We start from the raw sequence: 15,893 nt of genomic DNA, 5'->3' as shown, positions 1-15,893 counted from the left end.
TGATATAATTATGCCAAAATATATATATTATCATGCAATTAATATGAAATATCATGCAATTAATAATCATAAATAAAAACATCACTTTTTTAAAAAATAAATAATAATAATAATAAATAAATAAATAAATAAAATCAAAACAATGGAGATAAAATAAAAAATGAAAAATGAAAATAAAAAGAAAATAGAAAAGGAAAACCTACAATCTGATTGGATTTGGAGTTAGTTTGATGTGCGGGCAAGAGCTAGGTCACATAAGGGTTGGGGCTCTTCAGAATGATATCGTTTTGCCTAGGGTATAAAAACCCAATTTCCAAGCTTTTTCTTCAATCTGCCTTAGCCCATTTCTTTTTGTAGTTCATTTTTCTATCCCTTCTCTCTAAAAACCAACTAGAGATCCAAACAAAACCTAGTTTTCAGCCAATCAACGTAGTTTTTGGCACCGTGAAATTCAAATGGCTGCGAAAACTTCAAAATTTTCTTGAAAACCCTAGGAACCTAAAATTTGGCTACCGCAAAAACCCTTTGGGTCGTTGTGAATCTATCAAAAAATTCAAAGCTTCCACTAGAATTTCAATCAAAAACCCAAAAAATCATACCAAATCCTAAAAAAACCAAATATCGATTCTAAACCTAGAAAAAGCCAAAATTTCCCAAAAAAACCCTAATAATAGAACCCAGAGATCCATTTTGAACAGTTCAACAATTTCAGAATTCCTAAAAATTTCAGAGAGACTTTTAGATTAGGTTAGAAAATCCCAGACTCTAAACCCAAAAAACAATCCAAAAGCTAATCCCAATCATGACAAGAACCCTCAAACGTAAAGAAATTTTAAAAACTTATTCTCCATCCTGTTTATGTGATTTTTAGGCACCATTTATGGGCTTTTTATAAAAAATTTTAAGAATTTCATTAATTAAATCAAATTTGCTAGATTCAATTAGGGTTTTACTGATTAAAAAGAGATTAAATTTATCAAATTTGATCACTGTGTGATTCTTAGGTTTTAATCCATGCTTTTGATTATAGTAAAATGCCCTTAAATTAGCTTCAAAAAACTGGATTAGAACGTTTCTAATTTTCTTTCCATTTTTTTAATAGTAAAACTAAAAAGAAATTGATGATGGGCTATAATCCCAAACACCAAAACATATGCTGGGTTTAAAGCCCAAAGTTACTCATAAATTTAAAAAACAATGGGTATTTCGAAAGCCTGAGACCAAAGATTCAATTATAGACTCCGGATGAAACCTGAGATTCAATTACGAACCTCGAATGAAATTGGGTGTCTACAGTTGTCCCTCTTTGTACATTTTATAAAATAGAAATGATGCAAAGACATAGACAACCATTGAGTTCAATTCGACTTCAAGCAATTTTAAGAGAATTTTTTAAATAGAAGCATGTAATTTTTTGAATTTTTTTATAAAAAAATTTCCAAACAATGGCATAAGGCTTAAAAACTCTAACTAGCTCCTTTAAACAGAGGTTTAACAAAATAAACTTTTCTATACAGAGACAAACAGCTTTAAAAATATAAACTGGGCTCCTCTATTCAAAGGCTAAACAATTTTAAAATAGGAAATAAGCTCATTTATTCAGAGGCTAAACAATTTTAAACTGAGAAATGGGTTCCTCTAAACAGAGGCTAAACAACTTTAAATAGGAAATGGGCTCATTTTTTCAAAGGCTAAACAACTTTGAAATAGGAAATTGGCTCTTCTATTTAAAGGTTAAACAACTTTAAAATAATCCTCTAACTAGAGGTTCAGTGATAGAAAGTGGGTTTATCAAATCAAAAGTTCGAGTATTTAGAAAAGCTTACCTTAGAGATTCTTTCTCCATCAAGATCAAAATCTTTGCATTTGCATTTTTTATGCTAGATTTTGGGATGTTCCTAATATAAACAAATGGAATGATCATGCATGTATGCAATGTATGTAGTGCAAGTGAATTATTGATCGTGGTACATAGATTCTCAAAACTCTTTCTTTTAAATTCCAAATCCTTTAAGTTTCTTACAATAGGAAAAAAATCAATTCCAATCTCAAAATTGGCATTCACCTTCCGAAATTATAGTTTGTACTAGGCTTTGAAGGTTTCATCTCTTACCTATATACCTTTCACCTTTTCCAAATTAATACACAATCTTCCATGATATTAGTCAATTACCAATCATTATCCCAATAACGTATAAGATCCAAATCACACGTTTTTCCTATTCATTATAAAGCATTTAGAAAGAAAATGCATAGATTGAAAATGAGATATAGATAATGAAAGTTTTTATTTGGAAAAGAAACCAAGTTACAAATGATGACTATTTGGGACAATTTTGTCAACTGGATATGGTAAAGGTAAACAAGGATGGTTATTTAGGATAACAATACCACAAAATAAATAATCAGATAATCATGATAATAAATCTCATATTCTTTCTAGAGACTCAATTTAGTATGCCCTCAGCACTTTAAAATTCCTTGAAATATACTTGCTTCCATTTTTCTTTTTTTTTTTTTAAGCAAAGTACTTCATAGCATCAAAATTTATGAGATTGAGAAGATCATCTCGATCCATCTTTGTTAAGATTAATACTTTGTCTGAAAAAGCCCTTTTACTACATATGACCTATCTTAATTTGGAGTCCAGTTTCTTTTATTATCATGTTGACTCAAGAGAATTCTTTTCAATACTAACTCTTTTTTTTTTAATTGATAAGGTTAAACTTTCTTATCATAAGCTCTCATCATTCTTTTCTGGTATAGTTCACCATGACATAAGGCTTCTATCTCTTTTTTTCAATGAAGTTTAGTTGTTCATAGCATTTTTGAATCCATTCAGCTTATTTTGATCCCACTTCTTATGAGACTCTTAGAGATAGGATTTTTACTTCTACTAGCAATGCAGCTTCTATCCCATAAACCAAAGAAAATGAAGTTGCTTCAGTAGAGGTGCGTACTAACATTCTATAGGCATGCAAAGTCAAAGGTAATTTCTCATGCCAATCTTTAATGTCTCGGTCATTTTCTCTAAAATCTTTTTGATGTTCTTATTCATAGCTTTTACTACTTTGCTCATCTTTGAACGATATGGTACTGAATTATGGTATTTAATTTTGAAGTGAACTCATATTTTTTTACATCATCTTGCTATTTAAATTCTTAGCATTATCTACGATAATTCTTTTTGAGATCCATATCTACAGATTATCTTTCTCTTAATAAACTTGTAGACTATTGACAATGTCGCACATGTATAAGAAGTTGCCTCAACCTATTTTGTGAAATAATAGATCATTATGAAAATGAATTTATTCCTGTTTGATGCTCTTAGAGTAAAGGCCTAATGACATCCATACCCCACGTAGAAGAAAATCAAGATGATGCCAAAACATGTAAAGTAATAGGCCAAGCATGTATCTTGTCAGCATAAATATGACATTTATCACATTTTCAAGTATAATCAATGTAATCAGCTTTCATTGTTAACCAGTAATATCTAGCTCTCATTATCTATCTCATTATCATGTATCCATTTGCATGTGCTTTACACACTTTATCATGCACATTCTCAATAATCTTCTTTACTTCAGCTATATTTACACATCATAATAATACTTGATCTCTACTTCTTTTGTAAATAACCTCTTTGTCTAAGAAGAATCTCATAACCAATCTCTTCAAGATTTTCTTATCATTCTTTATTGCCTGATCTGGGAATTGCTAATTTTTTAAGTATTCTAGGATATCATAATATGAAGGTTTTTCATCTTTTTCCTCTTCCACATTAAGGTAATATATTGGCATATTCTTGACATTTAACTTGGTAGGTTGAACCTCAGCATTGTTATCAGTCTAGATCATCACAACCAGAGTGACCAAGGCATTTGTAATATGATTTTCTTCATGAGACAGATGTTCAAATTGGACTACTTCAAACTACTTGTATAACTCTAAAATATACTTATGATATGAGATAAGCTTTGATTCTCTTGTCTCCTATTCTTCATTTAATTGATAGATAACCAAAGCTGAATCCCTGAACACCTTCAATATTTTAATTTTTCTATCCAAAATAGCTTGTAAACCTATAACATAGGCTTCATATTTAGCCACATTATTAGTGCAATTAAAGTTTAACATTGTTGTAATATGATAATATCGTCATTCGAAAGATATCAAAATTACTCTAATTCCATGCCTCAAGGCATTAACGGCCCTATCGAAGTACATTCTCCACAATTTCTCATCATCATCTTCCTCTAATTTTGAGATGGCCATTAACTCTTCATCTGAAAAATTAAATTTCATTGGCTCATAACTTTTAATAGCATGTTCTACAAGAAATTCTATAATGGCACTTCTTTTTATTGCCTTTTGATTCACGTATATAATATCATACTCCAATAATATTACTTGCCACCTTGCAATCCTTTCTGATAATAATGGTTTCTGAAAAATTTACTTGATTGAGTCCAGTTTAACATAAGCCAAGTGGTATGGTAAAGTATATACTGCTTGAGTCTCTTAGTTGTCTAATCCAAAGCGTAATACATTTTCTCTAATAATGAATATTTTGACTCATATTTTGTGAACTTTTTGCTTAAGTAATAAATAGCTTTTTCTTTTCTGCCATAGTCATATTGTTGCCCTAGCATACACCCATTGACTTTTCATGTACAATCAAATACAGAATTAATGGTCTCTCTGAAATAGGTAGCACTAGCATTGAAGGATTTAACAAGTATTACTTCACTTTATCAAAAATTTATTAACATTCTCCATTCCATTCACTAGGATTATTCTTTCAAAGAAGCTTAAAGATGAGGTCACATTTAGAGGTCAGTTGAGAGATGAATTTAGAGATATAGTTCAATCTGCCTAAACAACTTCAAACTTCTTTTAGCGTACTTGGAAGAGATAAGTTTTGGATGGCCTTTATCTTGTCTAGGTCAACTTCAATTTCTTTTTCACTAACCACAAAGCCTAGGAACTTCTATAACTTGGCCCTAATGTACATTTAGACGGATTTAATTTGACTAGAATTTTTTTAACCTCTTAAACAATTTTTAAGGTTAGCTACATGGTTTTTTTCTTCACAGGATTTTATGACCATGTCATCCATATACACCTCAATTTTTTTGTGCATCATATCATGGAAAAGTGTCACTATAACCTTTTGATATGTTGCCCTAGCATTTTTCAATCCAAAAAGTATAACCTTATAACAAAAAATACCTCACATAGTTATGAAAATGGTTTTTTTTCATGTCATCTTGGTCTATCTTTATTTGATTATAACCTAAAAATCTATCCATAAAAAAGAACATAGAATGTCAGGTCATCTTATCTACTAATGTATTGATATGAGGTAGAGAAAATTTATTTTTCAGGCTAACCTTGTTCAAATCACAATAATCTATACACATTCGTATCTTTTCATCTTTCTTAAGAACAAGTACTATATTAGCTACTCACTCAGGATATTTGGCCATTTGTAAAAAGCCTGTATCAAACTATTTCTTTACCTTTTTTTTTATTTTTAATAGCATTTTAGACTTTATTCTTTTCAACTATTATTGAATAGGCCTACATTCGAGTTTCAAAGGTAGCCTATGTTCCACTATTTCAATGCTAAACCAAGCATATCCTGATAAGATTAGGCAAATACATCTATAAATTCTTGAAGCAGATTTTTTAACCTTTATCTATTAATAGATGGAAGTGACGTGCCAACCTTAACCTCACTTTTATTCTCATTATCCCCTAAATTGGTCATCTCAGTAATTTTCTAGTGAGACTCAATAAATTTATTCTCATATTCAATCAATCTTATTAAATCTAAAGGTAAAGTATATTCTTCAATGTCTTTTTCAATGTCGAGTTTATCAGCATTAATTGAATTTTTAAAATTAAATCCCTGATTATTATCATGATTACCTTTACATTCATTTGGAGACCTAAAATTAAATTAAATAGAAGATATTGGTAAAATGCTTTGACTAAAAAGAAAAAAAATAGAAAACCAAATAGAAGAGATGAATGAAAATGAATAACCCTATACTTTTGTTGAAATAATAATTAATAAGAGGAATATACATAAAAGACTATCCCAATGTTTTTGTGCATAAGCAATCGGGAATTGTAATTACATTATAAGGGTATCAAGGATAGTAGGCATCTCGATAATGCTTCAATTTGTAAGTTTAAAACCTAGTAGACATGAACAAACAAACACCTCTTCTTTTTGGACTTCTTCTCCTACCATCTGGATGGACATCTTAGCGAAAGCTTTTTCTATACTCAGCTCATTTTTAACATCTCCCTCTGACCCTGGATACATATATCATTTTTGGCCTAAAAGTCTCATACAAATGTGGTATGACCATCGATATATTTTTTGCTATTCTTCTTCCTCTTTGTTGTCCCGTATCTTTTTCACTTCTCAATTTTTAAATTTATATTCCATGCTCATTCACTTACTATTGTCTATTATTGTTGAAGGGTCATTAATCTAACTCTTAAACACCAACCCTTATTGACAATCTACCTGATCATAATTCTACTAAAGTTTCGTTGGTATAGCTTAAATCTTTCACCCATAGTATTAACAAGTTCAAAGGATCGATAAGAACATTTCAAGGACTCTTTCGTTGATTTTACATAGAGAGCATTCATGGATTGAGTCACTAATAAGTCTTCTTCCCAGCCATAATGACAAGTTTCCTTTCTACATTGAACTTGACTTTTTGGTGTAAGAAATAAAAAACAACACTTATCATGTAAATCCATAACTTATCGAGCAGATAATTGTATGATAGAGAGATGTCTTTAACCTAAAACTTCATATTAAAAATGTAAGACCCAATCTATAATGGCATCTTTATATCTCTCAATACCTCACTTTTGGTCCCATCAAATGCTTGGATGACCATATGGCTACTATTTATATGGGACACATCAATATGCAACCTCACTAATATGAATATAGGCATAACATTTATAGTAGTGCCATTGTCAATGAGCATCTTGGCTATAATGTGACTCTTACATTTGATAGTAATGTGTAAAACCTTTATGCTTTCTTTTCTTTTAGGTGGGATCTCATCATCACTAAAAGCTATGTAGTGTGGTGCCACTAAATTTCTTACTAAATAATTCAAATATTCTACAGACACATTATGTACTGCATAAGCTTGATTTAACACCTTCAACAAGGCATTGTAGTGTAAATCTAAATTTTGTAGCAATGACAATAAAGAAATCCCAACTAGCATCTTATTTAAATGTTCAACCATTGAATATTCAATGTGTTTGACCAACTTCAGGAACTCACAAGCAGGGATTCAAAAAACGGGTTGATAGCGGAATAGCGGGCGCAAAATTACGGTAGCGCTGCCTTCCGCCACCGTTAATGTATAAAAAACGGTTGAAAAATTCATTCCCATCAAAAACGGAGAATAACGGTCGTAAAATAACGGCGTAACGGACAATAGCGACAATAACGGACCGTTATTGTCGCTATTCCGTTTTTCTACTCACGGATCTAATAGTTTTAACAAAAAAACAAAATTTTACGCTTGCAAAATAAAACAACAAACCTGCAAAAGTAAAAGTAAAAGCCAAATCAAAAAATAAAGCTCACAATCTCAGATCTTTATCATAAAAAAAAATTGTAAAATGAGCTAGAAAACAGAGTTTCAAGTTTCAACCATTCAAACGGCATTTTCGACATTCAAATTCAAATCAACCTCAAGTTTTCGATCAACATTCAAGAATCAAGATCAAACAAGGTAAGAAAAGAAAGTTAAATTACCTTTTTTTTTTGTAAAATTTCTGTAAAATGATCGATCTGTTGTGTCTTGTGAGAGTTTGAAAGATGAACGAGATCTGTAGATACTAGGTAAGTCAGCAAGTAATAGTGATAAAGGAATGTGAGAGAAAATGAGAGACGAAAAAAAAAATTTTTTTTTTTTGGAAAGCCAGAGAAAGTAAAGACGAAGAAGATGATGAACAGTAAAATGAAATGTTTCTAGAATGGTCTCGGCTCGGGTTGTTAGAAAGAGTCAAACAGATTGATATATTTAGGCACGTGGAGAGATGGAGGGGGGTGGGAGGATTGGGTGTGGTGGGGCGTTAGGGGGGAAGGTGGGGAGGGATTGGGTGTGGTGGGATGTTGGAAGGGAAGGTGGAGAGGGATTGATGGGGTGGGGAGGGATTGAGTGTGGTAGGGTGTATGGAAGGTGGGATTGAATTTTTTTATTTAATTTTGTAATTAATTTTTGAAAATTTTTTAGATAAAATTTAATTAGTGGTTTTGAAAATTTATAATTAATATAATATATAGATATTTTAAATGAAAATTTTGATAAAATTTTTTGTATAAGTTAGATGAAAAATAATTAAAATTAAATATTATATTTTGATTGTGTTATATATTAATTTATAATTTTGCATATGAATTTTAATTTTTTTTGTTGTTTTGATATTTATATTATTGTCAATTCTTTTGATATTATATTAATTCTTGTTATTTTTATGTAATTATTGAAGATTGTGTTTATTATATAATTATTAAAAGTTGTTTGTGATAAAAAAAATTTTATATCAATTATTGTATCAAAAAAATTAAGTTACTTAACAAATTTAGCATTTTATGATCTATTATTCTTATTAAGATTAAAAACTAAAAAATAAAAAATATAGGTTTGAAAATTTTATTAAAATATAAGTTTGAAAACTTTTAATTTTTGAAATTTTTTTTAGATAAAATCTAATTAGAGGGTTTGAAGATTTATAATTAAAAAAAATAAAAGATTAATAATTTAATATGATATACATAGAGATTGTAGATGAAAATTATTGATAAATTTTTTATATAAGTTAGACAAAAATTAATTAAAATTAAATATTATATTTTGATTGTGTTAGATATTAATTTATAATTTTGTATATGAAATTTAATAATTTTTTTTGTTGTTTTGATATTTATATCGTTGTCAATTCTTTTAATATTAGATTAATTCTTATTATTTTTGTGTAATTATTGAAGATTGTATTTATTATATAATTATTTGAAGTTATTTGTGATAAAAAAATTAATATCAATTAGTGCATCTAAAAGATTAAGTTATTTAATAATATTCTTAAGATTAAAAACTAAAAATTAAAAAATTTAGCCTAAAATCAATTTTTAATGATGTAATAAGTAATATTAATATTTCTAAATATAAGTTTATTTTGTTTTTATACAAAATAGTAAGTATGCCACCACGTGAAGAGTTCCCGAGTAAAGGAGTAGAGGACGCGCCAAGTGATGATATAGGTTGGCATTTTGGAATACCTGTGCCAAATACAAGAGGAAATGTTTCATGTAAACTTTGTGATAAAGTTGTAAAAGGAGGAATAACACGTTTCAAAGTACACATTGCTCATAAAACCGGTAATGTTGCACCATGCCCCAACGTTACTGGTATGTTATGTTTTTTTAATTTCTTTGAAAATATTATTGTTAATTTCTTAATAAAAATTATAAAATTACATAAGCATGTGCAACTAATTTTTTTTTTTTTTAAAACTATATTATTAATAGGTATAGTAAGAGAAAGTATGATGAAACTCCTTCAAGAAAGCAAATAAAAAAAGGCTGACAACAAAAGAAGAAAAAATGAATTTTTATCACAGTTAAGAGGGGAAGATGATTATGAAGGATTTATTGATGAAGACATTGCTACTAGACAAGCCGTGCGAGATAATATCCAATCACAACATGAGTGGCACAGAAGACAAGAATTCAGACAAAGAACTAGTGGTTAGAGTAACATATATGAAGAAGGACGAAGCTCTCATGGTTCAGTTGCTGAATATTTTGAAGAAAGAACAAGAACTCCAAATGAGTCTGAATTTTCATTAAGGGGAGCTGTTCCTGAATTGGTTAGAAATAAAAGTTCAAGACAACCAAAAGTAAGTGATTCATTTCTAAAGACATTAAAAAGAAAAATGGGTGAATCAGTATCAAAATTTTTGATATATGATCGACTTTCTTTTCAATTAGCAAATTCCCCATGGTTGCATAATTTGATTTCTGTGGCAGCAGAAGTTGGCCAACATGTAAGACTTCCAACACCTTATGAGGTCTCAGATGTGTATTTAGAGTCTGAGTATCAACAAGTTCATGAATGGGTTAATGGATTAAAAGCTTATTGGAATGAATTGGGTGTCACTTTGATGTGTGATGGTTGGACCAATAGTTTGAATCAAATGCATATCATTAATTTTCTTGTTTACTGTAGTAAAGGGACTATTTTTTGGAAATCTATAAATGTCTCAAGTGTTCGTAGTAGAGATACAAACTTTTACTACAGATTATTAGATGAAGTTGTGGAAGAAATTGGAGAAAAATACATTGTTCAAATAGTCACTGATAATGAGGCAGCACTTAAGGCCGCAGGAAAAAGACTAATGGAGAAGAGAAAACATTTGTATTGGACAGCATGTTCAGCTCATTGTTTGGACTTGTGCCTTGAAGATATTGGGAGGAAAAAAAATGTGGCAAAAGTTTTGGATGATGTAAAGAAAGTGACTTGTTTTTTATACAATCACATTTGGACTATTAATTTATGAAGAAATATACACAAGGGAAGCAAATACTTCGTCCTGCTCTTACCCGATTTGCCACTCATTTCATACAATTAGAAGAAATAATAAGGCAAAAGCAAAGTTTGAGAGAGATGTTCAATTCAAAGGTTAGTACTTAGTAATTAGTATAATTATTTAAATCTAGCATATTTTTATAATATTATTGTTTTAAAATATTAATTTAAAATATATTACTCTAAAAATTTATTGATGAATATATAGGAATTTAAAGATTCAAAATGGGGACAACAAAAATCAGGACCTGCTTATGAAGTCAAAAAAATCATTTTGGGAAAAGATTTTTGGAAAAAAGCAGGTAATATAATAAAAGTTTATGAGCCTTTGGTAAAAGTGTTGCGCCTTGTGGATGGTGATGAAAAACCAACAATGGGCTTTATTTACGAGGCTGTGGATAGAGCTAAACAAGCAATTCAACAAACTTGTCGTTATTCTGCTGAATATGAAAAGATTATTGACAATAGATGGAGTTTCATGCACTCTGACTTGCATTCAGCTGGTAAGTAAACCAAGAATATAGATGGTATTTAAAAAATATGTTTATTTTTTATACTTAAATTGCTTATATATTTATTTTTTATTCCTTTAATATAATATTGTTATAAATTATGTTTAGGTTACTATCTAAATCCACAATTTCAATTTGGAGTGGAACATTTTGCAAATGTATTTAAGGAAACATTAGAAGGTATAAAAGCAGTTATTGAAAGATTAGAACCTTCGATAGATACTTAAATCAGAATGATTAATCAGGTTAGTATTTAATACTATTTTATAACTTTAACATTTGTTTTATGTATTAAAAATTAAATTATTTTTTATTTATTCATTTATTATTGTATTTTCAATGATGTAGTTGTTATTATTTCGAGACAAGCATGAAACATTTGGTAGTCCACAAGCACAAAGAGCTTGGAAGCAAATGAATCCAGGTAAATAGTAAGTTAAATAATTATAATTTATTTATATTATTTAATTGTATAGCCCATTGAAATTTAATTTAAATAATTTTATACAGCTGAGTGGTGGATGATATATGGCACTTGTGTTCCTGAATTACAAAAACTAGCAATCAAAGTGCTTAGTCAAACAACATCTGCATCAAATTGTGAACGTAATTGGAGCACATTTAGCTATATTCACACCAAAGCAAGAAACAGATTGAAGTTTGCAAGACTCCAGAAACTTGTATATACCTATTATAACATGAGGTTGAGGATGAGACATCAAAAAAGAATGAGCATTGATGAAATAAATAATAGTTTTAATCCTATTAGCCTTGACCATATTTTTGAAGATGATGATCCACTAACAGAATGGCTGCAAGAGAAAGAAAATCCTCTATTAGATGGTCAAAACTCTGATTGGTTACCTGCAGATAATTTTGATAATGAAATGAATGTTGAACGATCACGTCAATCTCAAGAAAGGAATGTATCTCATTCAAGTTCAAGTCCAACACCAAGTCAGAGTGATGATGGTGGTGGTTTAAGTCCAGATGATGATGGTGATGGAGATGTGGATGGTGATGGTGCGAATTTTGGTGATAATATGGATGCGAATCGACCTTACAGCCCATTTGGAAAAGAATTTGGGCTTGCTGCTACTGGTGGATTTTTTATTAATATGGCAGAATACGGAGAAAATCCATTTGCTGAATCTAGTGAGGGTCAAAGTGCACGTACAGCTCGATCAAAAGGAAAAGCAAAGAAGCACCACTATGAAATTTCTAGAGGTTCTTCATCTTCAGGTGAGAGACCAAATTCTAGTAACTTTGAGTATAGTGAATCATCTGCTAGTACTCAAAGACATTACTATCCACCAGAACAACATAATTTTCAACCTCCTCATGGTTATCCACCTCTATATGGTTATTATCCACCTCAAATGTATCCTCCACCTCCTCAAATATATCCTTCACCTCAAATGTATCAGTTACCACAAATGTACCCTCTACCACAAATATATCATCCTCAAATATATCCTCCACCTCAAATGTATCAAGAACAAAGGTCTCAGGGATGGAGATGGAGTCAACTTAGCTCTCAAAGTGAAGATAGAGAATCTGATCCTCCTTGTCATTCTACCATGTGGTAAATTTGAAATATGTATCAATAATTGTAGTTGATGGAATTTGAAATTATTATATTTTTAAGTTTGTAATTTTATTAAATTAAATGCTTGGTATTTAACATATTATATTTTGTTAATATTTGATTTGTCTAGAATTAATATTGAATATGAACTTGGCTAAAAAAAATTTTATGGATAAATCAAATATGAATGCTTTTTATAATCTAAATAAAATTGTGAATAATTTTTTTAGAAAATAAAAAACATAGAGTGTCATAAACTATTTTTAAAATCATTGAATAAGAGTTTTTATAATTATAATTATAATTATTACATTTTATAATAAATTGTGCAAAAAAAAAAAAATTCACGACCGTGATGACCGCAGTGATCGCAATTATCTCCGTTATATCCGAAAACGCGACAAATGTTACGCAACCGAAAACGTGACTGCGACCGCTATTTAAATCCCTGCTCACAAGCTTCTTTCTCAGACGCATGCTTTAGACTGTCTTTTTCTAGAGTTAGCTCTAGTTCAACCTATTTTTCAATTACTATTGCCTTTTTTTTTCTTATCTTTTTTAGTATCTTTAGAGTGTAACACCTTTTACTTCTAGTTATGCTCCCTACATTAGTTATGTTAGTGGCATCTAGCTTGGACGCCATCTTTTTTTGCCTTTAGACTATCATTTCATAGCCATACCTTCACTGTATAGCCTTCTAATTCTCGTAAGGAATAGACTCAAGACCTTAAAAGTCACTGACTTTGAAATAAGTTTGTCTATGATTGATTTTCGCTTCTCATTGTAATATATAGTTATCAATTTTGGCACTTATTTTGACTTATCAATCATAGAAATTACTGTAACTTTTAAGGCTTTTCCTCTCTCGTATGTCTCAATTTGGTATGAATATATCAATTTTTGTACTTTTTTATGAAATTGCTTGTGGGTCTCAATAAAATGACTTGAAGCCTTACTATGGTATTTGCACTTCTGATTTGGAATGCATCTTCTATGATAGATGCTTGGGTCCATTGGTTATACCATTTCAGCCTCATATAAAGCATTATACAACTAATTGAATGGCATCTTGATCTTTTATACTCTTCTTTTCATGTGTTTTTTATCTTCATTTAAAGCGTTGACTACATGATTTGACAATAGATTGCCACTAACATTAGGTGTTATTTTTTCACTAGTATCAAAATTAACTAGCCCCTCTCTAATTAGACCTTGCACCTTGTATTTGAAAATGGTGTAATTTTTTATAGAATGACCTAAGATTTTATAATGATTATTATAATAAGTAGCGGGATCATACAACTTGAGATAAGGAGGTTCAAGTAGTTTTATATGGAAATGAGGAATTAAATGATTATTGTAAAGTTTCGATACAACTTCGTATAGGTCATAGGAATGGGATAAAAAATAAGCTTCTTTTTATTATGTTGTTCCCTAAGACCACTTGTTTAGTTGGATGAACACATAAATGATCTTACTGTAGAAGTAGTAATATTGTGGTAAGTATTGGTAGATGGTCAAAATGATGGTTGATAAGGGGGTGGATAAGCATATTGTGGCATTGATTGGTATAAGAAAGTTGAAGCATTGTTTATGGTGGGATAGTATGTAGGGTAGATAGGTTATGGATAAAGGGTGTAATTTTTGAATTGTTACTTTTCGAAACTCATAGCTTGAGTTTTACTTTCCTTTTTCTTGGGCACTCTTTTAGCTGCTGAGGATTCTTCTCTTTCAAATTTGTCATTTTAATAGTACTTTCAATGATCTCACTTGAGATCACCATATTGAAAAGTTTTTAATCGTATTTTCTATCATTTTTAGGTGACTTTAGAGTACTCACAAATAAAACCATTATTTCTTTTCTATCAATGGTGGCTAGACCTAAGTAGCCATATCTCGCCATCTCTAAGTATACTCCTTAAAAGACTCAGTTGCCTTCCATTTCATATCCTACAAAAAAAAGATGATCAAGAGCCATATCTATAATATGATAGTATTGATTAATGAATCAGCCAGTCAAGTCTTTCTATATTTGAATATAGATCTTATTCAACTGGATATACTATCTTATAATAAACCCTCTTAGATTGTCTTAAAATGCATACATTAGTAGTTTCTTGTTACTGATATGGACTGTCATTTTGTGACAGTACATTATAATGTGGGTGATGAGGCATTTGGTGCCATTATACTTTTTAAACTCTGGTACTTTAAACTTTGGGGGTATCATCATATCTGGTATCAGACAAAGCCTAACGGCATCCATAGACCCATAAAAATTAATGCCTTTTGTAGCTCGTAAACTTTTCTCAAGCATATTCATCACATAATCAGCTTTATGGTTTTTAGCCACCTTCAACTTCAATATTTTTTTTTATTCATCTAGATTAAGAACTTGGATCGGTTTAACTACTTTTTCAATGAAGGTAGGATTAATGTAATTTTAAACTTTTTCTTGACTGGGCGCAAATGGCATTCCTAAATTATTATAACTTAGGAATGCAAATTGTTGTGGCAAAAAGATTTGAGTGGATTGGGCCTAGTACGAGCCATAACTTGGAAAATATAGTGGGTCAGTGACTTTATGTAAATTTTCTTCCTCTACTGCTTCTAGGGACGGCAATCAAGCCCGTCCCCGACGGGTTTTGGCCCGACCCGACCCTATAGGGTCGGGTTTTTTTTTTTGAATTTCGGGTTTCGGGTCGAGGTCGGGTCAGGTTCGGGTATGCCTAAAACCCGACCCTACCCGACCCGACATTATTAAAAAATTATTTTTTAATTAATTAATTAATTATTTATTTATATATATATTTATATAATAATATTTTTAAATATTTATATTTAAAAAATAATATTTTATATTTTAAAAAATAATATTTTATTAATTTTGGGTCGGGTCGGATCGGATCGAGTATGGTTTACATATTGTCGGGTCGGGTCGGGGTCGAGTTTGATGATCAAAAAATCGGGTCGGGTTCGGGGCGAGCAAAACCCGCCCCGAACCCGACCCGATGCCATCCCTAACTGCTTCTCTTTTGTTTAGCATACCTAAAGCTTTAAGGATCTTGCTCAATTCTCCTTTGATTTTTTCTTGAGCTTTTTTCAACTTCTCAACACAGCCCGTATTATCTTGTTCTATTT

General features: G+C 30.3%; 1 protein-coding gene and 1 long non-coding RNA gene across 2 annotated transcripts; both read left to right on the top strand.

Moving 5' to 3' along the window:
- The first annotated feature begins 8,852 nt into the window (after positions 1–8,852).
- Positions 8,853–10,623, top strand: LOC149512974 (uncharacterized). Its single transcript, XM_089751128.1, has 2 exons — positions 8,853–9,543; positions 10,036–10,623. Exons 1-2 carry the CDS (start codon positions 9,265–9,267, stop codon positions 10,621–10,623), a joined length of 867 nt encoding a protein of 288 aa, XP_089607254.1. The 5' UTR covers positions 8,853–9,264.
- On the top strand, positions 10,621–11,311 carry LOC149512973 (uncharacterized). Its single transcript, XR_016331447.1, has 3 exons — positions 10,621–10,745; positions 10,861–11,155; positions 11,273–11,311. It is a non-coding gene; the product is annotated as an uncharacterized LOC149512973 (long non-coding RNA).
- The last annotated feature ends 4,582 nt before the right edge of the window (positions 11,312–15,893 follow it).

This window comes from Durio zibethinus, chromosome 21 (assembly GCF_047325235.1).
Source record: "Durio zibethinus cultivar Kanyao isolate XHJ-2024 chromosome 21, ASM4732523v1, whole genome shotgun sequence".
Taxonomy (NCBI): Eukaryota; Viridiplantae; Streptophyta; class Magnoliopsida; order Malvales; family Malvaceae; genus Durio; species Durio zibethinus.
This window is presented reverse-complemented; position numbering and strand designations above follow the sequence as displayed.

Excerpts from the sequence above, each read along its gene's own strand:
- LOC149512974 (XM_089751128.1), top strand. The coding sequence starts at position 9,265 with ATGCCACCACGTGAAGAGTTCCCGAGTAAAGGAGTAGAGGACGCGCCA. Across the intron at positions 9,544-10,035 it reads TAAAAATTATAAAATTACAT|CGACTTTCTTTTCAATTAGC; the intron begins AAGCATGTGCAA and ends TTGATATATGAT.